Source organism: Grammomys surdaster, unplaced genomic scaffold (genome assembly GCF_004785775.1).
Source record: "Grammomys surdaster isolate TR1022 unplaced genomic scaffold, NIH_TR_1.0 125671, whole genome shotgun sequence".
NCBI classification, from domain to species: domain Eukaryota; kingdom Metazoa; phylum Chordata; class Mammalia; order Rodentia; family Muridae; genus Grammomys; species Grammomys surdaster.
In genome coordinates, this window is record NW_021620508.1 from 1,731,005 (window position 1) to 1,755,266 (window position 24,262).

A 24,262-nucleotide genomic window follows, 5' to 3' on the forward strand; every position below is an offset into this window, starting at 1 on the left:
GAGAGAGAGAGAGAGAGAGAGAGAGAGAGAGAGAGAGAGTTGGTTGTCATGGCAACCCCAGAGCCAGCATCCCTATGGTTGGTGGGGGAGGGAACTGTTAAGCTGACGATTTTCCAGAAATGTCTAAATGTGCCCCCATCTCCCCGTCCCCAAACATTACCAGGCTCCACTGCCCCCACACCCCCTCTGGCACCTCACCCACCAGCCTTGACCCTCCAACTCACGTTTATGGTTGTTTTTCCGGTGGAAAGGCAGGGCGTGGCGCTCAGTGTGCTCCTCCCCCTCCTCCTCAGCCAGGTGGGTGTGGGTGTAGTGGTAGCTGAGCCCTGGCCGGTTCTTATACCTCTTCCCACAGACTGGAGGAGAAGTGAGTGGGTGGTTGTCAGACTCCAGGGCCACCTCCTCCACCCTGGCCTCCAGGATCACACCACCTGCTTGGCCAAGAGCCATAAGGGAGAGATCACCGGGTCCCACCCCCCATCTCTCTTCCCCCTCTGCAGAACTCACTATCACAGACGTACGGCTTGTCTCGGTCCTCCAGGGATGCGGTGTCCTGGCGTTTTCGGAGCCCTCCGATGCCATATGCCTGTAGGGAGGAGGGTTAGGAGTAAGGAGCCCGGAAAACCAGGAAAAGGTTCATCATTCTTGGGGATTTTGAGTTTGTCGTCGTCGTCGCTGTTGTTGCTTGAGCCAGGGTATCATTATGTAGCTGCGGCCTGAGCTGGAATTCGCTATGTAGATCAGGCTGGCCTTAAACATGCAGTGACCCTCCTGCCTCTGGATTGTGGGCACGTGCTACCCATGCCTTAGTAGGCAGCTTCATTTAGACTTGAAAGTCAAACTGAAGAAAAAAAAATAAAATTTTTCTTTTCAGTACTGGGGGTGTGGCTCAGTGACAGAGCAGGTGTCATGTGGGTGCTGTCCCAGAGCCACATAACAATAATAAAATCTCCCCACTAAAACTGGGCACATTTTCTAGCTGTGAGCCTTTGAATTTCTCTCAGTACACCTATGAAGATGATTCTTTTTGTTGTTGTTTTGAGACGGGGTCTCTCCACAACATCCTTACTGTCCGAGAACTCACTATATAGATCAGGTTGGCCTTAAACTCACAGAGAGCCTCTTGCCTCAGCCTCTCCAGTGCTGGAATTAAAGGTGTGTTCTAAGACCTTTTTATTGTTCTTATTGGAGGTTTTATGTGTGTGTGTGTGTTGTATGTGGTACATGTGTGTTTTTGTGTGTTTGTGTGTGTGGTGTGTGTATTTGTATATGTGTGTGTGCATGGTGTGTGTGTGTATATGTTTGTATTTATGTGTGTTTGTGTGCGTGGTGTACATGTATGTGTGTTTATTGTATATGTAGAGTCTATATTTGTACACGTGTTTGTATGTGTATATTTATATTTGCATGTGTTTGTATATATGTTTGTGTGTACGTTTGTATGTGCATGTATGTGGTGTGTGTGTTTGTGTGTGTTTGCGTGTGCATGGTGTGTGTGTTAGGATTGTTTTTATTTCTTTTTGCACACAGTCTCTTTATGAAGTTCAGAACAGCCTGGAATTCACTTATCTCAAACTTGTAGCAATTCTCCTGTCTCAGCCTCCCAGGTGCTGGGATTATGAGTGTGGGCTACCACACCCAGCTCTGCAGGACAGTTCTGATCCACAAAGCTCCAATTTCAAAATGTTTATAATCCACCGAGTTTCCATTTCCTCACCCATAAAAATGGGTGTAAAACCCTCTACTCCTTCACATAGCTCGGGGAGGAGGTGGGAGGGAGAAGCTTCTGGAAGATACCTTTCCTTTGGCCCTGTTCTTCCTCCTGGGAATGTCTTCCTCCAAGTCTTCTACCTCGAGATCATGCGGAAACTCCAGCAACTGCTGTTTCTGGGCCCAGTAGAAGGGAGATTGAGGGGTCAAGAAGGTGGGGGCACTGATGTGCCACAGGTAGGGTGGGAGAGCAGGTCAGGGAGCCTTCTACAAGCAGAGGTGTTTTGGGAGAATGGGGCCATAGGGTACCCAGAGGCCCTGTGGAGCCGGGCGTCTCAGAGCAGGAAGGCACTGGTGAGAGGCTACCTGCAGCCAGGGACGGGGTGCCTACCTGACAGTCCATTATGGTCTCCTCCTCCTTCAGCTCCACTTTCTTCTCTCCAGTCTCAGCACACAGCAGAGCCTCAAGGACTGGCCCTTCTGGGAGGCCACCCTCCTTCTTCAGGGGTGCATCACAATCTGGGGACAGTCCACAGGGAAAGTGGTATCAGCTGAAGAGGCTGTGATCAAAGTCCCAGGCTGCAGGGAGGTGGGGGTGGGGGGATGGCCCTCGTGGCAGGGACAGGCTCTCCTACACTCAGCCAACAATGGGTGTAAGGATTCAACTCAGGGCCTGGAAAGAATGCTCATACCCTGCAGAGACACAACCACACCGTCAGCTCTACTAGATAAAGAAGACAGGACCAGACCTCAAATACACCGGAAACCTCGGGAACAATACAGACCCTCATAAACACCTGCACAGAGAAAAGGCACCTAGACCCTCAGATACACCCACAGAAAGTTAGACATTTGAATAGGATACACACAGGCACATATACGGGGCATGCAGATAGATGGCCAGCCACACGAAGGAACACAGCCAACCTTTAAATACAGCTGGACACACAGAAGAGGTACGATTAAACCCTTGGATACAGAGATACTCAGAAAGAGATAGCCAGAGCCACAGAGAAATCTGAACCTTCCTTAATTAGGAAGACACAGGCGGGCCCTATGATACACCTGGACACTCAAGACAACCCCAAGGAGAAGCACTCAAATGTGCCCACACGCTTACACAGAGAAACACAGACTGACCCACACAGGAAGCCACAGCCAGCCAGCATTCCAGTACTCTTGATACCAGCAGAACTTCACACACACATTTGGACAAAGGAAGAGGAGAGACCAATTTCTGCCTTTTCTGAACATACTGGAAAACTCCAGAAGAAACACCTAACACAGAAAGACTCTCACAGGTACAGCTGGCAGCTCATTAACTCAAGACTTCCGGGGACAGACAGCCTGCTGTGGGGACACTCACAGAAAGACTACCCACCCCAACAGGATGCCCTGATGGAATCAGATATACCCCCTAAAAGAGCTAGATAGTCACAGACCTACCACACGCACACAATCAAACACACACTTTCTGATACATATTCTCTCTTGGAAACACCTAGAAAGGAACAGGCATTCTAAAACACTCAGCAACAAACAAAAGTTACAACTAGACACCCTTAACTCAGTGGCTCTCAACCTTCCTAAAAGGGTGACCCTAAATTTAATACAGTTCCTTCCTCATGTTTTGGTGACCCCCCCCCGCCATAAAATTATTTCGTTGCTACTTCATAACTGTAATTTTGCTACAGTTATAAATCATAAATGTAAATTGTTATACAGGGTCTGGGACCCACAGCTGGAGAACTGTTGCTAAATCTTACAAATACACAGGGAGAGAACCCTCAAGCATCCACAGATAGAGCCACAGCCAGACGCCGGTGTACCCAGCTCACTGGGAAGCACATACAGTCAGACTTGATACATCTAGACACAGATAACACCGCGTCCTCCATACACCTGCTCGCCATGACCCACATAACAGGTACAGCTGGCAGCTCAGTAACTCAAGACGTCCGGGGACAGACAGCCTGCTGTGGGGACACTCAGGATAATAAAGACGAAGTTCAGACGGGCAGCAGGGGGGCTGAGGGTCTTGACTGGGGCCACAGCAGGAGCAGGAGACACTGCTCCACCCACCGATCTTGTACTCGCAGGGCCGGAGCCTGGGGTCCTCCAGGATGTTGAGTCTCCGTTTCTTTCTCCAACAGCGGGCGGGGTAAGTGTAGATCTGTCCCGGGGCCAAACCTAAAGGAGAGAGGCTGTGAGAGTGAGGTCCCTGGACGCAGGCCCCGCCCCGCCCCAGCCTCGCGGCGGGTACCAGGCCCGCGGTGGGTCTTCTCCATCCAGATGTAGCAGTTGTTCTGGGCCACGCCGGTCTGCGAGTCGAGGAAGGGCAGGCGCAGGCTGCGCTCGGCACACAGGCGCGCGTTGTAGCTGCGGCAGTGCTCGATGGCCTCCCGGTAGAAGTCCTCGCCAAGGCTGCGGGGGCGGGCGAGCAGCGGGCGGGAGGCTGTCAGTAAGGGCTGGTGCGGGGAGGCCCAGCACCCTCCCCCGGCTGCCGGTTCCCGCTGGTCCGCAAAGGGCAAGCCGGCCAGGACCACCTTCACCTCCCCCATCTCCTCCCACCCCTCTGGATCCGGGGACGGGGCAGGGAAGCAGCTACCTAAAACTTGATTAGGTCTCGGGTTAAGAAGTGTTCACAGACAATATAGAAACAGACCAAAACATACCGGGACCCATCCACACATGAACGTAGCCAAACACCCAATACAAACAAATCGCACATGGCCACACGGGATTCACACACAAAGAGAAACATATCCCAATATTCACAAAGGAGTAGCAAACAAATTCTCTCTGTCGCACAGACACACATCTCTTGCAGAACACAAATATTCCAAATCAAAAAGAAGCCATAGAACTACCCATGAATGTCATGTATCCAGAGACCCAGATGTGTCCAGAGACAGATTATCCACAAAGACCCACAACATGGAAACACACCACACAACACTCATCCCAGCAGTCACACAAATGGCAAAAGATAGGGACCCTAGAAACATTTACCCATGCACTTACTTATCCAGCCCAAGACACTCCAGCCAAACACACAATACAAAGACATCACAGAGATTTACAAGGGTACACATATCCACACCCCGGGACAGAAACGCAAATTTAAAAATACGTTCCCGAACACAGGTACACACACACCTTGGAAACAGAGGGACAGTCAGGTCTGCCCATGTTCACACAAAAAATTTCGACCTATCCACACACATCCCCATCCAAAGACACAGGACATAAATGGTGCAGTTTCGCCAGACATGTGCACACACTTAAGAGACCCAAATACTCAGGTAGTGCAGAATAAAAGAAACCCTATACATGCCCACACGTTCAGCTACAAAACAAAAAGCAATGTATAAGTCGCTCAACACACTCCACACACCCCAAGACAAAGGTAGTGTGGATTCGACTCGAGTGTACCCAGGCCCCAGCTTCCCTAAACCATTCACCCTCTCTCAAACGCTGGCATCCCGGGGAGGGGACATGACCCCTTTCCCCTAAAAATCCTTGGAGACCCCTCCCCCACGTCCTCCACCCGTCCAGGAGCAACGCGTCGGACACCATTCTTGCCAGATATCCACAGTCACATACACTCGCACCCCCGCACGCGGTGACAGCCCCCTGACACCCCATCAGCCCCACCCCCAGCGGCCACACACATACACACGCGCGCGCGCGGCCGCACAGACCCGCCCGCGCCGACTCCCCCGCCTCGCGCCCGCCCGCACCACCTCAGGGGGCTGGGGATGACCGTGGCCATCTTGCTCCCCGGGTCCTGCCCCCAGCAGGTCCCTGCCGGGTCGGTCCTCCCAGCGGTCGGGCGGGCGCTGAGGCCGCCCATCCATTCATTCCCGAGGGGCGGGAACACGAGGATCTCAGCCAATCAGAACGGCAGGGCGGGCCGCCCAGGCCATGCCGGGAGTGGTAGTCCCTAGCGGGTCCTCCGACCCAGGGGGGGGAAGGATGGAGGATCACGCAGTCGTTCACACACGCTCACTCACACGCACTCCCAGCCCCACGTGCACAGACGCATGCACGCACACACGCGCACATGGCAGCTTACACACAGTCACACTACACTCGCAGACTTCCATTCACCCCACCTTCACGCACACCGGGCCACAGGCGCGGGGACCTCACAGGTGCCCACTCAGCGGTGTCACCAGCACGCCAGACGCCACTTGACACTCCAAACTCTAGAGCACCCATCGTGACTGAGAGATGACTCTCGCGGCCACCTCAGTCCACTCCTACGAAGGAGCTACAGAACTGCCGTCATTCTTCCTGGGCTCCAATCCTTCGGGAGCATTACTTAAGCTTTCTGGGCCTGTCTCAACGGACTGAAGATTACAATAGTAACAGTGTAAGTGGCCGTTTTAAGGACAGCATCTTGCTGTTCAGCCCAAACTGGCCAATTCTCCTGCCTCTGCTGGAATTATGTGTGTGAAAGCCACACCAGCAAGAATTAGTACCTGGCAGGTCCTAAAAAAATTCATTTATTCCACAGAAAATATATCTACAAAGAGGATCTGATATGTACCAAGGCATAAAGTGGTAACACTGTTCTTAGGAAGAATAAGTAGCCTGCCTTAGTAGGTGTTCAACAAATATTTGTTGGGTGAATACTTAACACCCACTGTGTGCTTAACACAGCTCTCTCCAGGCTAAACCTTTACCATCCGCATTTTCCAGAGGAGGACTTGGAGATACTGGGAGGAAACCTTACCTGTTCTCAGCCCCTGACTGCTGTCTGGATGTAGGATTTGTGTGCCTGCCATCCATCCATCCCTACAGACTCTACCCTAAGAGATCCCCCCCCAGAGAATGAGCTGACCTGCTGAATCACACACGCACACACACACACACACACACACACACACCACTCCACACTCACACTCAGCCCCACCCTCTGGGGAATAATTTAGCATTCTGATTAGAGTGGCTGCATAAATTAGCATATTAAGTGTTAAGACAAAAACACTCTTGTCCAGCAGGGGGCGGTCCACCCCATCCGCATAAGTCTCAAGATTTCCCACACTTCACACACACAATACACCTCTAGACTTAGCGCCCTTCCACAAATGGCCCCATCCACCCACCCATCTCAGGCGTCCAAGGTCTTGACTTCTCTGTCCCCCGCCACTGGTAGGGTGTCTGATTTATGTCCTGACCAGGAATAAGGGGTGCTGGTCCCCCTCAGTTGGTATCATCCCCAGACCATGCCGAGATATGCCCAGTCTCCAGGCCCAGTGTTCAGCTCAGAGGGTCCTTGTCACAATTCTCTGCCACGCTCCATATCCCCAGCGCACAAAACTGCTCCACAAAAGGTCTTGTCACCTCTGAAGCCCAGGTTACCACAAAGAAAGGGCATGGCTCCTTCCTGGACACTTCCGTGCACACACAACTCTCCTCAGAACTTGACCTTCCCAGTCCTCTCAGTTGCCCAAGCAATGCTCCTGTCCCCGAGCCCAGGGCCTGTGAGATAATACTAATTAGTCACTATTTGCATCGATACTTTGAGTCAGGCGCTGTGCAAAGTGCCCGACAAAGATGGGCTTTTTAGTGAGGTCCTGTGGCTCAGGTATGTCACCCTATCATCAGATGGCAGCCTGTGCCTAGAGAGTTTTAAACACTCTGTCTTGGGGCTGGAGAGATGGCTCAGTGGTTAAGAGCACTGACTGCTCTCCCAGAGGTCGGGAGTTCAAATCCCAGCAATCACATGGTGGCTCACAACCATCCAAAATGAGATTGGATGCCCTATTCTGGTGTGTCCGAAGACAGCGACAGTGTACTCATAAATAAAAGAAGACAGCGACAGTGTACTCATAAATAAAATAAATAAATCTAAAAAAAAAAGACTCTGTCTTGAAAACTAAACAAACAAACAAACAAAAACCCACAAGAGGGAGAGTGCTGGGTAATCCTAGCACCTCACAGGTATCAATGAGAGGTCAGGAACTCCAGGCCAGCCTCATTGATTTAGTGACGTAGAGACCAGCTTGAGCTCCCTAAGATCGTGTCGGTAACTACTAACTCAACAGCCTTTCTGAGCTTCGCTGCTGCCCCCACGAGGTAATGCAAACAGCTACGCTACCCAACCCACACACAGTAACACTGAGGCCCAGAGCAGGCTTCAAGCCAAGTGTGAATCCAGGCAGAGAGAACTAAATTAAAGCCAACGGACTCTTCTTCCCAAGGGGATTTGGCTCCAGCTAGCCCTGACTGGCTCATGTGTAAACCAGACCGGCAGAAATTCTCCTGCGTCTGAGATTAAAGGTCGTGGGGCCACCACGACCTGTGGCTCTGGCACTCCTGAGGAGCAAGTGTGTCCCTACTTCCAGCCCAATAGACAGACCCTTTGGAGGGTAACCTGAAGAGATTGGCTGCCCCCTCTACTCCTGCAGAGGGCACAACGCACACACTTCCTCCAACGTGTCTGCAGACCCACCGACGCAGATTGGAACTCCAGCCTTCACTGGTTTCAGGGTGTCCCTCCAAAACACAGACCTCTGTGTGTGTGGCTTTGAATGAGCGGCAAGGATGGCATACTACCATTACTCTCCCCTTCACACTGACCCAGGCACCAGACAGTTCCCCTTGCTCCACTGTAAATCCCTGCCCCCTAACTCTCATCCTCCCCCCACCACCCCAGCAGAAACCAGAAGCAACTGGGGAGGGGCTTTGGTTCAAATAACCCTTCTGTGGGTGGATGGGGGTGGGGGCGCACACCCCCTGTCGTCCCAAAGCTCCAGGCTCAAGGTCAAGTCCGTGAGTACAGAGGGTGGGGAAAGGGGGAGGTAGCCCCGGCCCCTTTGTGCGGCGCCGCGGGCGCTCGCCCTCCGCCTCCTCTGCCGGGCCGGGAGCGGGGGAGGGGAGTGACGCTCTCCTGCAGGGAGAGAGGGCGGGAGCGGCCACGCTCCTGTCACTCGGAGCCGGCTGTCACCGCCTGGGGAAAGAGGGGGGTGGGGGTAGAGAGCGCTGGGACCCGGGAGTCCGGGATCCCGAAGAAGGACGGAGAGAGGGAGATATAAAGAGGTGAAGCTGGCATCGGGTGGCAAAAAGCTAGGAGGGACGGGGAGGGGCTAGCCTCGGACCCAGGGAGCCGGGTGTCCAGTCACCCGGCCCCAGGCAGCCAGCGCTCAGAGGAGAGTAGCGCACAGACCCAAAGGGAGGGAATTCCCGGAGAGGGAGGGCGCTCCCAGCACCGGCTCCGGAGGCACCGGTCCCCAAGGGGATGGGAGGTGCTCGCGTTAGATGGGTATGGGCGGGGAGAAGGAGGAATGCCGCGGTCCAAGCCGACCAAGACATCGGGACTTCTAGGTCTGGAAGACCCGAGAGCAAAGAGAAGAGACGGTAAGGACTCAAATGGGGATGGCCTTAGCTCCCACTCCGCAGCCACCGGGTTCCCGACAAGAGGATGCTGCTTTGATGAAGGGGAACGGGGTGAGATGCGTGAGGCTCCTGGTCCGTACTTAAAGGTTGGTACCTCCCACCCACCCGGGGAAGTCGGGCACCTCAAAGACTCCGAGGAGCAGAGATGGAGTAGGCGAGTGAAGCCCCTACCCCCACTCTGGGTGGGGACACGGCCTCCACCACCCCCTAGCCCGCAGCACATTCCTTCACTGACAGCGACAAAGAAGAGGTGCCCCCGCGATCCAGAAGGGTTCCGGTACCTAACCCCAGGGGCGATAGGGGGTCAGGGTCATCAGGGGAGTGGGGGCGCAAGGGGGTCCCCAAGTACCATTTATACCATCCACGCGCTGCGTCCCCCACCCCGGCCCGGGGGAGTGCGTGGGGGGGGGGGAGGACCAGCTCCTGAGGGAGGGGCTCCGGACTTGGGAAAGGGACACTCACGACTTGAGCGGGTTCTGAATGGCGGTGGCCATGGCCCGCTCGGCTGGGCCGCCTCCGGCCCGGGGCGCCGCTGCTGCTGCCGCTGCGCGCGGGCCCAGCCCGGCTTGCGCCGCCCGCTCTGCCGCCCAGCGCGCTACGATTTCATTCATTCTTGGGGCTGCGGCGCGAGCGAAGCGGGGCGGACCGGGGGCGTGGCTCAACCAATCCCCGCGCCTCCCGGCGCACGACGGGACCTGGAGTCTAGGGGCGCGCGTCGGCGCCCGAGGGCGCCCCTGCAGGGACTACACGTCCCAGGGGCCGTTGGGAGTATGGCGTACCCATTGGTTGCTGGGGATACAGGGCGGGGCTGGGCATCCCACTAAAGCATCCTTCCTCCCCACTCTCGGGATGCCTGGGTCCCAGCTGGGGCTTCTTCCACCATCTAGTCCCGTACCACTACTACCATCCCAAAGGATGTGAATGACCCACAGAGTGTAAGGAGTATTTTTTTTTCATGTCCCAACTTGTCTGAGTGGCTCTAACTTATAAAGCTGTCCTAGAACAGAAGGGTTTAATCAATGTCTTTGTCCATTGACGTAGCCCCTATGGGCCTGCACTCTCCTTGGCACTGGGAATACAGCAATGACAAAGTCGCTGCTCTTATCAAGAAGCTCACATTCTAATGCTGGAGAGATGGCTTAGCAGTTAAGAGCGCCGCCCCGTTCTTCCAAAGGACCCAGGTTCAGGTCCCAGCACTCGCACTGGGCTGTCCACACTCACCTGAAACTCCAGCTCCAGGGCTCTGACATCCTTTTCTGGTCTCTGTGAGCACCAGACACGCATAAGGTACACAGACATGCATACGTGCGCACAAACACTAACCCGGAGAAAAGAAGTCTAAAACCAAAACTTAAAAATAAAAGGTACCGCCGGGCGGTGGTGGCACACGCCTGTAATCCCAGCACTTGGGAGGCAGAGGCAGGCGGATTTCGGAGTTCGAGGCCAGCCTGGTCTACAGAGTGAGTTCCAGGACAGCCAGGGCTACACAGAGAAACCCTGTCTCGAAAAACAACAACAACAACAACAACAAAAACAAAACAGAAAAAAATAAAAAATAAAAAAATAAAATAAAAGGTACCATAGGTGAGTGTAAAGTGAGACAAGTTTGAAGTGACCAAGGACAAGGATAGTGTAAGATCTCACAGGCCACTGCAAAGAAAGCAGTGTTTCCAGGGCGACTCATCCTCCAAGTCCTTCTTCCTTAGAGCAGGTCACACCCATCACCAACTCCCATTACCCAACGGTCCCCATGTGTGGGCCTGGGGATGGGTTCAGGGCTCAGAATTGGCTTGCCAGTCACCTGTCATACTTCTCTCTTAAAATATTTAATATATTTATTTATTTATTTTGTGTGCATGTGTGAATATGTGCATGGGGCTTGTGTGGTAGTGAGAGGGCAGCACACAGGGGAGGGGGCGCCCTCCCACCTAACCTGTGAGGCTCAGAGACAGGGAAATGCTCTTCTCCAGTGAGCCATCTCACTAGATGGCTTTTACTTTTTTACTTGACAAAGGTTCTCACTAAGTTGACCAGCTTGGTCTTGAGCTAGTAATACATTTTCTTCCTAGTCTTTATACCTATCACGCTACGTACACATTTGATCATTTAGTTCATTGTCTTCCTCTGCTCATTAGAACACTGGTGCCTGGGAGGCAGAGGCAGGCGGATTTCTGAGTTCGAGGCCAGCCTGGTCTACAGAGTGAGTTCCAGGACAGCCAGGGCTACACAGAGAAACCCTGTCTCGAAAAACAAACAAACAAACAAACAAAAAAGAACACTGGTGTCCAGCTTTAATCCCAGCGCTCAGGAAGCAGAAGCAGGTAGATCTCTCTGAGTTCGAGGCCAGCCTGGTTTACAGAGCAAGTTTCAGGACAGCCGAGGCCACGCACACACACACATACACAAAAGGAAGGAAGAAAGAGAGGAAAGAATACTGGCTCCAAAGGGTTTGTGGTCCCATCCATATCTCTGTCCTCACTGCCTGAATAAATGGATAAAATCCCAAATTAGTCCCATGCTCCACCCCTCTGTCCCCTGTGCATTTCTGAGGACAAGCCCAGCAGGCAGAAGTAGTTAGGTGGCCAGCTGAGCCGTCACACACCTGGGACAGCCTAAGTTGGGGGCAGGTTTGGGCTGCTGTATTAGGGACGTCACCCATGGGACAGTCCCAGGCTGTAGCCTCAGGGTAGAGACAAGGGAAAGGTTAGTAGGGATCTGGGCATGGTGATCTTAGCTCTCTGGAGGCAGAGGCAGGAGGATCAGGAATTCAAGACCTGCTTTGGTTGCGTATCAAGTTGGAGGAAGGGGTCCCTGGTGGGGTGCAGAATGTAGGTGTATTTACTTGTTCCCAGAGTACCATGGGATCTCCCTAGGGAGCTCCAAACCCACTGTGTGGGGTGATATCTCTCTGGTTGATCTATGTGTCCTGATCACTGAGCGAGGTCCTGCCTGTAATCTATGCCTCGATATCCTGTCACTTAAATGCCAGGGACCAGTGCTGTCATCATCATCATCATCATCGATATTTTGGGTTTCTTTTCGAGGGAGAGTCCTGGTTATCCTGAAACTAGATCTGTAGACCAGGCAGGCCTCAAACTACATCTGTTTCTGCCCCGCCAATCCTAGTGCTGTAAAAGGTATTTTAAACCCTTGGTCATTTCTCTTCCATCGGAACTGAAAAGACTTGCCACTAGAGGGCAGTATGGCCCAGTCTTTGTCCCACGGAGCCGGTTCTTGTGTTTTGGGATGGAGAAGCCACATCTCAAATATTGGGGCCTTCGGGGGAGACACAGACTTAGTTCTGAACCTCCAACCCTATTCAAGGCCTGGGCACCAGCTCTGCTCCCCATCTCCCCTCACCTCCAGCATCACAGGCTCCTGTGTATAGCTCGGCACGATGGTACCTACCTGTGAGCGGCTGAGGTAAAGTGGAAAAGTGGATGGAAAGCTTAAGGGGTCTTAGCCTGCTTCGTTTTTGTGCCTCGGGAGGTGGAGATTTGAAGAGCAAAGTTCACGACCATCCCTGACGACACTGAAGGGAGCTGAGGAAGTCTCGAGTGAATGTGTGTTCTTTGACATAGGCACGGCCATATTAAGGTCCCCGGTACTTCTTACCCATGACAGGGGCTTCCCCAAGGTGAAGGATGGCAAAGCCTTCCTTTGCTCCAAGTGCAAATGTTGACAATGTGTGCAAAACCTAGCAGCTGGAGCTGCTAAACTTCTTCCTGAAGGCAACGGGGAAGTCAGCTCACCTTCAGAGGCCTCCCACTGAGACAGGCCTAGCCACCACCTCCCCTTTGCTGAGGTTCTGAGTCGATGAGGCCCCCCTCCACCACAGTCCAGTTGGCCCCAGCTTTTCTGCATGTGTCCAGGTGTCTGTCCTTCCTCATTGTCACCGCCTGTGGGACTGACCCTCCACACCAGGACATAGCAACGTCTCAATTTGGAAACCAGACTAAACTACAAAAATCCCTGCCTCCCCCCAACCCCCAAAAGTATTTGCCCATTCACATCTGCAGGCTCTAACGGCTTTCTTCCACGTGACTAAGGTCTAATGTTATCTTGCCTGCTCTGCAAAGTGGACACCATTTACACATAAGAGAGCAAGTCTTTGGAATGACAAAGATGGCTTCGGTCTGTGGCTGGTGCAACTGGAGGGACTGAGGTGGGATCTCCTGAGCTACAGCAGGCTGGACTGGGAGTCCACGTGAGAGAGGCCATCATGTTCAACCTCTGGTGTGTCGAGTTTGTTGGGTTCCAGCTATGACTTCAGGGGATGGTCTGGAGGCCATGAGTAAGAGAGACACCTGGGAGTTGGACCGCTTGGTATGCAGAGGGAAGTCAGAACTGACAAGACAAACAGATCTAGAGAGGAGAGTGGCGCCCCGGAAATAACCAAGGGGAGGACAGAAAGGGACATCAGAGAGTACCTGAACGTCTGGAGGAAAGGGGAAGAAATCCTGGGGCGCGGATTGGTGGTAGAGCGCCTACCTGCCGAGGCTCTTCTTCCGATGTGACGGGGTCTAGCATCCCCGGAAACCCAAGCCTGTGGCTGGAAGAGCAGAAGGCAGAACTGTGTCTCCTTTCAGCAAACTGCAGCAGGGACACGGAGCTGAGGAGCCGGCTGTAGAGAGCCCCAGCATGGAGGGAGGTGGAGGAGGGATGCTGAGGCAGGGGATTTGGAGCTAGATGCCAGCCTGGGATACATTATGAGACCAGGTCTCAAGGCAAACAAGAGACAGGCCTGATGGCTCACATTTGCAACCCTAGCGCAAAGGCTGCAGGAACAGTGGTGGGACAAGCTTTAATCCCAGCACTCAGGAGGCAGAGGCAGGTGAACCACTGTGAGTTTGAGGACAGCCTGGTGTACAGAGTGAGTTCCAGGACAGCCAGTGCTACACAGAGAGACCCGGTGGCATACTGACCAACCTGACTACCATCTCAGCCCAGGCCCAACACTTGAAGTCGCTCCATCGGTGAGCTGCTGGGGCACATGGAGGGGCCGGTCCTGCAGAACCAGATTGCCATCAAAGATGAAAACCTGGAGCATGGTTGTGAGCGAAGATGGCTGTGGAGCCCAGTACCTGGTGCCTTGGGACTTAAGAGCAGTTCCAAGGAGCCTGAGACAACCCATGGCACGGAGACCCCAAAGGGAGACAGTGGAGGAACCTGTCAACATCAAAAGCAGGAAGGTGGGTGGTGCCGATCCCACGCCAGGAAGGCCTGACTAGCAGCAAGATCGCCCTGAGTGTAGGCAAGAGCAGGATATCCAGTAAGAGTCTCGGGAGATGGTCCAGTATTCATGGTGCTCCAGAAACCAGAAACCTTGAACCAGACCAATGGCTTATTGCAATGAATATTTGCATTTAAACTATCTAGGGAGGACAATCGTGTGTGTGTGTGTGTGTGTGTGTGTGTGTGTGTGTTGTACTGTGGGACACACAATGCCACTTTAACAAGCAAATATTTGAAAGAGAGGTCGGGGAGATGGAGAAACTTCGAAGTGCGAGGTGGAGAGAGGTGGAACTAGAGAAGCCACTGTGCGGCGGGGCTGGGAGAAGGTTACAATGAATCGGGAAACGTATGGACCCCCAGCGAGGTCAGCAGGGTGGTGTGCAGCAGCCTGGAGCTAGCCCAGGCTCTGCCCAGGACCACACTGCCCAGCCACAAGATCTCCCTGGCTCAGAGAAGTGACAGGCTGGTCTGTGCTGCCCCCAGAGGCCACATTGGTATCCATGATTCGTGCTAAGGCGGGGAAGTGCTGGCATTCGTGGTCCCTACTGCCACTCCAGTCTGTGTTGATGCCAAGGTCCCTGTTGATGTGTCTGTCCTGTCCTGCCACACGAATCACAGATACTATCATGGCCCTTGGCAGCAGCACAGGCCACCAACATGGTCTGTCCATAGCCCGCGTTGCCACAGAAGGCCACAGGGATGCCCTGTGGTCCATGCTGCTACCTGAAGCCATATTGATGTCCGTGATCTGTGTTACCATGGGGATGTCTGTGCTGCAACTTCAGGCCATGTTCTGTGGTGCTTCAGGTGGCCATGTTGATGATGTCTGTTGTCCGTGCCGCCACCAGAGGCCATGTAGCCCGTGTCCGTGCCGTGATCCAGGTTACCACCAAAGGCCATTAGGACGTCCATGGTCTGTGCTGACAATCTGAAGCCATGTTAATGTCAGTGGCCTGTGCTGTCAGAAGTCATCGTCCATGCTGCCGCTGACTGTGAAGGGCAAGGAAGCGTCTTTGCAATGGTATCAATGACTGCAGACACACATCGAGACGGAGACAGAAGGCCTCTGTGTCAGCCTCCAAGAAGGAAACAGTCTAAACAGGAAGCCCTTGAAGAGAATGCTTAAAAACTGTGAGAGAGCCGGGAGGTGGTGGCGCACACCCGCCTCAGAAGCCAGAGAGAGGCAGGTTGATCTCTGTGAGTTCCAGGTCAGCCTGGTCTTCAGAGTGGGTTGCAGGACAGCCAGGGCTACACACAGAAACCTTGTTTCAGAAAACAAAACAAATATGTACTGGGGATGCCTAAGTGTATCTCTTCACAATTGATGGCTTGTGGTGGGGGGTTGTTGGGGGAAGGACTCAGTTATCTTTAAAGGCAGCTGCCCAGCCGATGAGTTTGAGCATGCTCCAGGGAGCGCAAGAGCAACAGACAACAGACTTGATATTCTTCTTCTTCCTCCCCCCCTCTCTTCCTCCTCCTCCTCTTCCTCCTCCTCCTCTTCCTCCTCCTCCTCCTCCTCTTCTGTTTTGGGGGCGGTTACCAGGTGGGGGGGTGAACCTGGACAGACTGGAAATAAGTGAGTTTGGTGGGGTGCATGATGGAAATTTTCCAAATAATCAATAAAAATATTATGTTTTTTAGAATAGGTTAAGGCAGAAGGATCATTTCAAGTTCAGAACCAACCTGGTCTACTCAGCAAGTTCCAGAACAGTCTAGACTGCACAGACAGTTCTAACACAGCCTGGAGTTTGAACATGGACAAGAAATTCTTTAGTGGATTAATCCACTGAGAACTTAACAGCAGAGTGGGCTATCGGGAGGCCAGCCTGGATAGAGGAAGCAGGTCACTAGGTCACTGAAGACAGGCCCTCAAAGGACGTCTTAGCCTTGGTCTCTTCCCATCTTGCATTGCCTCAGGGACACCAGAAGGGGAAGGGAGCAGCCTCTTGTGGCTCATGTACCACCTGCAAGATGCCCTGTCTCACCTCAGACCCAAAGCAATAGAAAACAGAACCAGCTGGCCTTTACATGAAACTTTGGATTCTTTCTAGTACCAAAGTTCTAACCCGGAACTGGGACATCTCTATAATTTGTTTTTCTGTCTCTTGCTATATCTCAGACTGGCTTTGAACTTGAGTTCTTGTCTCAGCCTCCGGAGTTCTGGGATTGGCCCACATCTGCTTTGGAATATAGTTTTAAAACTAGCTCATGCAGATAGGTGGCGTGCTGCGTGTTGGCACTCTCAGCATCTCAGGGGGTGGATGCAGGAGAATCAGGAGTTCAGGGCCATCCTCTGCTAAATAGGAAATTTAAAGTAAGCCTGGGCAACAGGAGACCAAGACAAGTAAAAAGAGAACCTGATGGATGGGAAGGGAGGGGAGGAGGGTGGGTGAGTGGGAGAGAAAGGCTCACATAGGAGGCACTGGGAGACCTCGCGGCTGCATAGGCTGCAGTTAGTAAATATGACCACTAGAGGGCAGTGGTAGCAAGCAACTTCTAACGGACCGGCGCTGTTGGAGCCAGAGACGCAAAGAGCCTCAGTTAAACTCACACGTCCTTTGGAGGCACCCCTAAATTCTGTGGAAGAAATCAGTCAGGCTAACTCTGCCAATAAGTGTTCCGTGGCAGTGCCGACAAGAAGATCTAGGACTCAGAAAAGCATGGTGACGGGGCCTGTGGGAAAGAAGCCAGGCGAGGTAGTTGCTGCCAGGAGAGGGAACCGTGACCAGAGCAGAGTGAGAGACAAAAAACATTACTTCAAAAATATTTCTTTAAATATTTATTTGGCGGCTAGAGAGAGAGATGGTTCAGACATTAAGAATCCTGGCTGCTCTTCCAGAAGACCCGAGGTGCATTCCCAGCACACACGTGGGGCTCACACACATGTATAACTCCAGTTCCAGGAACCTGCACCCTCTTCTGAGCTCCTTGGTCACCAGGCACACAAGTGGTGCCCACATACATGCGGGCAAAACGCTTGGGCACATAAATAAACATTTTTTAAAAGGCAGATCCACCCGGGCAGTGGTGGCGCATGCCTTTAATCTCAGCCCTTAGGAGGCAGAGGCAGGTGGATCTCTGAGTTCGAGGCCAGCCTAGTCTACAGAGTGAGTTCCAGGACAGCCAGGACTACACAGAGAAACCCTGTTTGAAAAAACAAAAGACAGATCCCCAGACTGAGAACAAAACAAAGAAAGAAAGGAAGAAAGAAAGAAAGGAAGGAAGGAAGAAAGAAAGAAAGAAAGAAAGAAAGAAAGAAAGAAAGACTGAATAGTGGGAAAATTATCAAAACTTGATTTTTGAAAAAAGTATTTGGGAGAGGGCACATGTGGAGATCAGAAGACACCAGCAGAGGAGCTCTGTCCTCCCACCGTGTGGGTCCTGAGGGTGGAACTGTTTGTCACACTCAATGGCAGGTGTCACTGAGCCAACTCAACAGCTGGGGCAATGGATTTTTATCCAAGTGGGGGTGAGCTGATTTTGGAGGAAAGGGAAACAGGGAACGGTGGGCGGAGACGGCAAGAGGACTCTGAGAAATCTCATCATTTGTCTGCCCAATAGGAAGAGGGGGGATGGAGGGTCCCCAGGGAGGGATGTGCCACAGTGAGAGAGGGTGGTGAGCTGGGTCACTAGTCACCCTCGGGGACAGCACGCCACCAGCACGTGGTGCAGTCAGCCCCTTCCCACCACGACGGGGTTCATCCTGTGTACACGCCTTGTCTCTTCCAGAAACCTCACAGCCTCCGGAAGCAGCCATCTATCTATCTGTTCATCTTTATTCCTAGATGCGGGCATGGAAACTCTCATCGAGGCTACAGGACTTCTCAAGTCATGGTGCCTGCGGGTTCTGCCTGCATGTGTGGTACCCCGTGCTCACAGAGGCGAGAGAATGGTGGAGTCACAAAAGGTTGTGAGCTGCCATGAAGGTGTTGGTCATTGAACCTGGGTCCTCTGAAGACCAGCCAATGCCCTTAGCTTCTGAGCCATCTCCCCAACATCTCTCCTCCTTTGGGGGTGGGGCCACATTTTCAAGACAGAGTTTCTCTGTGTAACTGGCTGTCCTGGAACTCACTCTGTAGACCAGGCTGGCCTCGAACTCAGAGATCTGCCTGAGTGCTGGGATTAAAGGTATTAAAGGTATGTGCCACCACCACCCAGCCTTTTTTTTTGTTTTGTTTTGTTTTTGTTTTTCGAGACAGAGTTTCTCTGTATAGCCCTGGCTGTCCTGGAACTCACTCTGTAGACCAGGCTGGCCTAGAACTCAGAAATCCACCTGTCTCTGCCTCCCAAGTGCTGGGATTAAAGGCGTGCACCACCACCGCCCGGCCTCACCCAGCCTTTTTTGAGAGACTGCCTCACTACGTAGCCATAGTTAGCCTCGAACTCCCTACATAGACCCGGATGGCCTTGAATTCCTGCACGAGGTGTGAAGGGGTCTGAGGACTAACCTTTGGGAGCTGGTTCTTTTCTTCTGTGGGTCCCAGAGACTGAATTCAAGTCCTTGGGCTTAGCAGCCAGTGCCTGGAGCAACTGTCTCTTTTTTGTTTTTATTTTACTTACTTGAGAACGGACCAGGCTATGTCACCCGTCCTGGAACTCAATTTTCGTGCCTCTGCCCCAAATGTCAGGGCTGCAGAATACTACCCTCTGCTTAGGATTTTGTGCATAGTGTTTCTCTGTGTATCTCTGGTTGTCCTGGAGCTTGCTATGTAGACCAGGCTGGCCTTGAACTCAAAGATCCACTTGCCTCTGCTTCTCGAGTGCTGGGATCAAAGAGGTGTGCTTTAGGCTTTTAACCACAGAGGCACGCAGCTTCCTGGTGCTTTTGCTGTGACCTCACGCTTTTATAATTGCACTGTCTTTTCAGGGATCATCTCCCAGAACTGTTAGCACTCACCAACACTTTAGTAAAAATTAGACAGGGGCTGGAGAGATGGCTCAGCAGTTAAGAGCACTGACTGCTCTTGCAGAGGTCCTGAGTTCAATTCCCAGCAACTACATGGTGGCTCACAACCATCTGTAATGGGATCTGATGCCCTCTTCTGGTGTGTCTGAAGACAGCTACAGTGCACTCACATACATAAAATAAATCTTAAAAAAAAAAGAGTCAGCCAATCTCTTTCCAAAACTAAAAATGACCCAGTGATGGAGTACCGTAGTGAAGCCCCAGGGCCCACCATGTCCCAGTTTTTTTTAGCAAACGGCACTGGTTATTTGGGCCTCTGATTCTTCATCTGTGATGTTCTTGTATTCTACAGACAAGTGCAGATCTGACACAGTGAACATCTGGGGCTTGAACTGGGGTTCGTCACCTCCACAACCATGAGGAACCAAAAACAGGTTCTATGAAAGGGAAGTAGAGAGTTCTGTGGCTCATGCAGTGTTCTGGGAACAAGAGGCCAGGTGATGGGAACCACTCGACACCCCCCTCAGTCCTTTGCTCTGAGGGAGGAGGTGGCTGAGGAGTCATCTGTGTGGAGACAGCTAGGCCCCCAGCAGGGCTGGACAGCCAGGGTGAGCCAGATGGTGACTCTTTCCTTACTGGTCTGTGGCTCAGATCCCCAGGATGGAGCTCTGGTCCCAGAGAGGCCGTGGGCAGCACGTGCGGTGCACCAGCTCACTAAGCCGGGTGACACCCGAACTTAGGGGTCAGAGCCTCAGTCACATGGAGGCTGTTGTTCGGTAGCCACTCTCTACTTCTAAGACGTATGGAAGGCATTCGTAATTCTTGATCGGTCGATTTCCCTGCCTGGCTCTGGGGACACTGTCCATCCTGATCAATAGTTGGTATTATCCCCCACAGAACCCTAGTATCAACCTCTCTGCTTCCAGGTTCACTCTGCAGATATGGTTGAAGCAACCTGGGTAAGTTCTGGCCTTGATGCTGCTTCTTCCAGGAAGCCCTCCCAGATATTTTTGCCCTGCTGAGGATGGACCCAGTGTCATGATTATGCTAAGAAGGTGCCGGCTGCTGAGCCACACCCCTAGTCTCTCACTGGTGGTTTCCGGCAAGCCCTCTATTATCCTATTGTTCTGCTTCTCCGCCCCTAGAGAAGAGGCTCCTCCCATCCCTGGTACACCTAGGGCCATTGTGCATTTCTGGACTCGTTGTCCCTGACTGAATTGGGCTCTTCTCTCCCACTTTAATGCCATATACTGCTGTTCTGTGGCCTCAGCTCCCACAGCTACAGCACGCACACTCTCCACTAGTGGCCTCATCGCTGTGTGATGCCCTATGGGAAGATGACAGGGGGTCACAGTGGGCCGTGCGCATCATCCCCCGTGACCCGGGGATCTGGCCCTGGCCTTCCTCAGGAGCTGGGACTGGGTCCATATGGGGGAGGTGGGGACAGGATGCGAGTCTCCAGGACGCCTCGGGGTCAGGAGGGTATGTTCTCAGGCTCTGTGGCCAGGAGGAATGTTTCTCCGTCAGTCGGGGCCAGCTGTGGCTTGAGGGACCGAGGACAGGGGCTGCAGAAGGCCAGAGTAATGGGGAGAGGAAAATCCAGACACCAGAGGCAGTTAAGGAACCCTTAAATACAACTTAGAAACAATCTGGGCTTTGGGTGCGGAGCGCAGAGGCGGGCGCAGTCAGGGTGGGGCAGTGTGGGCCCGGTCCTGGCGGGGGCTCAGGCTGGGGTCATCTGAGGGGCTGGGCTGTGGGAAGCCCGGCTGCTTGTGCAGGCCCCGAAGCTTGGCCAGAAGCTCCTGGACGAAGTCCTAGGGACAGAGTGGGATTCTGAGAACAGAGCAGGAGAGAGGCCTCCCACCCCTATGCCTGCAACTCTTTGGGCAACAGCTTATTCAAAGTAGGATCTGGGGCCAAACAGGGAGGGGGTGGAGCCTAAAACAGGCACGAGAAAGGGGGAGGGGCAGGTAGAAAGATTGGAGAAAGCTGAAATTACTCCCTGGAGTAGTAGTTCTACCGGAGGCAGGAGGATTGCTATGAATTTACACACTGAGAACCTATTCGAGAAAAGGGGGGGTGGAGGGGTGCGGAAAGGGGGCTCCGTGGTTAAGAGCGGTGGCTGCTCTTCCAGAGGATCCGAGTTCAGTTCCCAGCACCCACATGGCAGCTCACAACTGTCTGTGACTCTAGCTCCGGTGGATCTGAGCCGTCTTCTGGCCTTCACGGGCCCCAGGCATGTGTGTGCGCACAGGCATACGTGCAGACAAAACACATCTTCACTTAAAGTGAAGTAAAATAAAAATAGAGAGGGAGAGAGACAAAGACCCTCATCTGAGAGGGAATTATAGAGAGACACGGGCTCGGAGGGAAGACGGAGATGTTTCTCAGGCTGAGAAACAGTCCCTAGAGACCAGGTCTGAGCCAGCTCCAGGCAGACTGACAGGCGGTGACGTTTGTCTCTCAGGCATCTAGGAGCTAAGGGGAGAACCATGAATATTTTCCCTTTTAAAGCTGGGGAGGAAGTGGGAGTGGCTGCCCAGCTTCAGAACCTACAGGATGGGGGGGGGGGCTCCAAGAGATATACAGGGAATTCCAGGATGGTATAGACAGTCACGGGAGAGAGGGGTGGAGAGAGAGGGTGAGCCCCCCCCCCCCAGACAACCAGCAAGAGACAGGCACCATATGGGCAGAAACAGGACCCCCATGGGGGATGGGCTCTAAGGCAGCAGCCTGTGGACCCGGTGACAGATGGGAAGGAGGGAGGGAAGGAGGGGGAGGAGGAGGAGAAGGAAGGAGAGGAGGAAGAAGAGGAGGAGGAGGAGGAGGAGGAGGAGGAGGAGGAGGAGGAGGAGGAGGAGACAGGATGACAAAGAGCAGGACAGAGATGGGATCCCTAGGCCTGTCCTCATCCACGGCCGACCTCCCCCTCTTCCCCTCCCCTTTCCCCTCCCCTCCCCCTGAAAGGTGAGGGTCCACTCCTGAAAAGACAGAAACTCACCTCTGTGGGATTTCCACAAGCCTCCAAGAGTCCCTGGGAGGTAGGGGAGAGCAAAACAAAAAACAACAAAAACAAGACAAAAAAAAAACAGTAAATAAATGACACCTATCCCCTCAGAGGCCCTCCCCTTTCCCAAGGGAACAAAAGATGATCCATTCCACGGTGGACTGCCCAAGTGGCTTCAAGCAGGAGCTCAGAGTGACCAGTTCCAAAAGGCTAGGAAGCCAAGCCTCTGCAGTCAGGTCTGCGGGCAGCCTGAGTTTGGCTCCTAGCTTTGAACAAACTGTGTGACCCTGGGCCTCTCTAAGTCGTATTTTCCTTTCGGTGGTAAATGTGTCCGCTTTATAGCGTTTTGTGGAAGATTTAGTGTCTGGCTTAGGAAGTGTTTAATAAACATGTCAACTTGGGCTGTCCTGTGAGTTGTTGGACTGGGGCGGGGAGGGGCGACTCTCTCCTTTCTCTCTACCTACCCGGATTTTCCGGCATCTTTCCTCTTCACTGTCCAATTCCAACAGCTCATCGATATTGACCTCATCCGGCATGTCTGACTCCTACGGCCAGGGAGAGCGGGCTGGTCAGAGTCCGTGTCTCCCTGCGCCCCCTCCACAGCCTTTTGTCCAGGGCTCTGGAGACACTGCACCAACCCCAGGCCCAGCTGGCCCGGCCTGCAGCGATAATGCGGCAGGCAGGGACAGCACCACTGAGTCAGACATCTGGGCGGGGGGGGGGGGTGTTAGGGGAGTGACAGATGGGTGGAAGGAGGCCCGGGCCCTGGTACCAGCCCGATGCCTGCACCCTTGGCTCAGCACGGGGGCCTTGGGGCTGGCACGGGGCTTTCTCCTTGGCTGCAGTTCCTACGGAGCAAAGCAGGCCCAGTCGAGTCTCGGAATGTCAGATTCTGGGATTCGGGGAGGGATTGGCTTCTGCCCTTTCAAGGGAAAGTCTTAGCAGTGGTGTGGGGGAGGGGAACCAGCTGGGGCGGGCCCCTTCCCCTGGGGACAAGAAGGGCTTCTGGGCTTAGGGCCAGCCAGGCCTCCCTGGGCCACATCGCAGGCTGCTGGGTCAGAGAAGTGACCACCTAGACTCACCATGTGTGGCTAACAGGAATCGCCCCTGAGGGGAGGGAAGGCTAAGGCCTCATGGTGGCGGTACAAAAGATATCTGGTCATGTTATGGACAAGACCCAGCTGTCCTGGGCTAGAGGACATCTCTACTTTCCCAGTCTAAAGTCCTGCTGCCCAACTGGGGAGTGAGCATACAGTCCTGTGTGGGAGATGGGACCTCTGGCATCTAAGTGTGCTGGGCCAGAGACTGAGGGGCCTACTTGACCTGAGTGAGTGTATCCAGTGTGGTTGCCCCTCCAGTGTGGCTATCTCGTGTCAGACATGGCAAGCTGTAGGAACTATCTTTATCTTTATCTTTTTTTGTTAAAAAAAAAAAAAAAGAAAAAAAGATAGGGTCAGCCGGGCAGTGGTGGCGCACGCCTTTAATCCCAGCACTTGGGAGGCAGAGGCAGGCGGATTTCTGAGTTTGAGACCAGCCTGGTCTACAGAGTGAGTTCCAGGACAGCCAGGGCTACACAGAGAAACCCTGTCTCGAAAAAACAAAATAAAAACAAACAAACAAACAAACAAAAGATAAGGTCTAGCCCTGGATGACCTGGAACTCGTTCTGTAGACCTGGCTGGCCTTAAACTCACAGACACCTGTCTGCCTCTGCCTCCCCAGCGCGGTGTGCCACCATGCCAGGTTTGTTTTGTTTTGTTTTTTTTTCAGACAGGGTCTCCTTATCCAAGGTCGTCCTTGAACCCCTAATCCTCCAGCCTTCGTCTCCCAGTCGCTGAGATCATAAGGGTTATTGGCCATGCCTAACTTGGTTTCTGACTCTGTATTCCTGGGATACTTTTACCAGTTCCATGAGTAGTTTCCACAGATGTGAGCTGTGACATCTGCCCTTTGGATTGTAGGCAGCCATACTTTTTTTTTTTTTTTTTTTTTTTTTTT

General features: G+C 53.2%; 2 protein-coding genes across 5 annotated transcripts in view; both read right to left on the minus strand.

Annotated features, from left to right (window-relative positions):
* The window catches only part of Dpf1 (double PHD fingers 1), a 13,855-nt gene extending 4,139 nt beyond the window's left edge, over positions 1-9,716 (minus strand). For 2 of the 4 annotated variants that reach the window (XM_028787620.1, XM_028787618.1), the window contains exons 1-7: positions 5,457-5,587; positions 3,974-4,134; positions 3,793-3,900; positions 2,102-2,229; positions 1,798-1,887; positions 508-586; positions 225-356 (exon numbers count right to left, since the gene is read on the minus strand). In XM_028787620.1, the coding sequence (XP_028643453.1) occupies positions 225-356; positions 508-586; positions 1,798-1,887; positions 2,102-2,229; positions 3,793-3,900; positions 3,974-4,134; positions 5,457-5,566 (808 nt within the window). In that variant the 5' untranslated portion in view covers positions 5,567-5,587. Of the gene's footprint in view, positions 1-224; positions 357-507; positions 587-1,797; positions 1,888-2,101; positions 2,230-3,792; positions 3,901-3,973; positions 4,135-5,456; positions 5,588-9,579 lie in introns of those variants that run through there. The other 2 variants (XM_028787619.1, XM_028787621.1) reach the window with 2 other exon arrangements.
* Positions 9,717-20,869: 11,153 nt separating this feature from the next.
* Positions 20,870-22,909, minus strand: Ppp1r14a (protein phosphatase 1 regulatory inhibitor subunit 14A). Its single transcript, XM_028787712.1, has 3 exons — positions 22,730-22,909; positions 22,260-22,292; positions 20,870-21,072 (listed from the first exon to the last, which is right to left on the minus strand). The coding sequence occupies exons 1-3, from the start codon at positions 22,799-22,801 to the stop codon at positions 20,944-20,946; spliced, it is 234 nt and encodes a 77-aa protein (XP_028643545.1). The 5' UTR covers positions 22,802-22,909; the 3' UTR covers positions 20,870-20,943.
* Between the last annotated feature and the right edge of the window lie 1,353 nt (positions 22,910-24,262).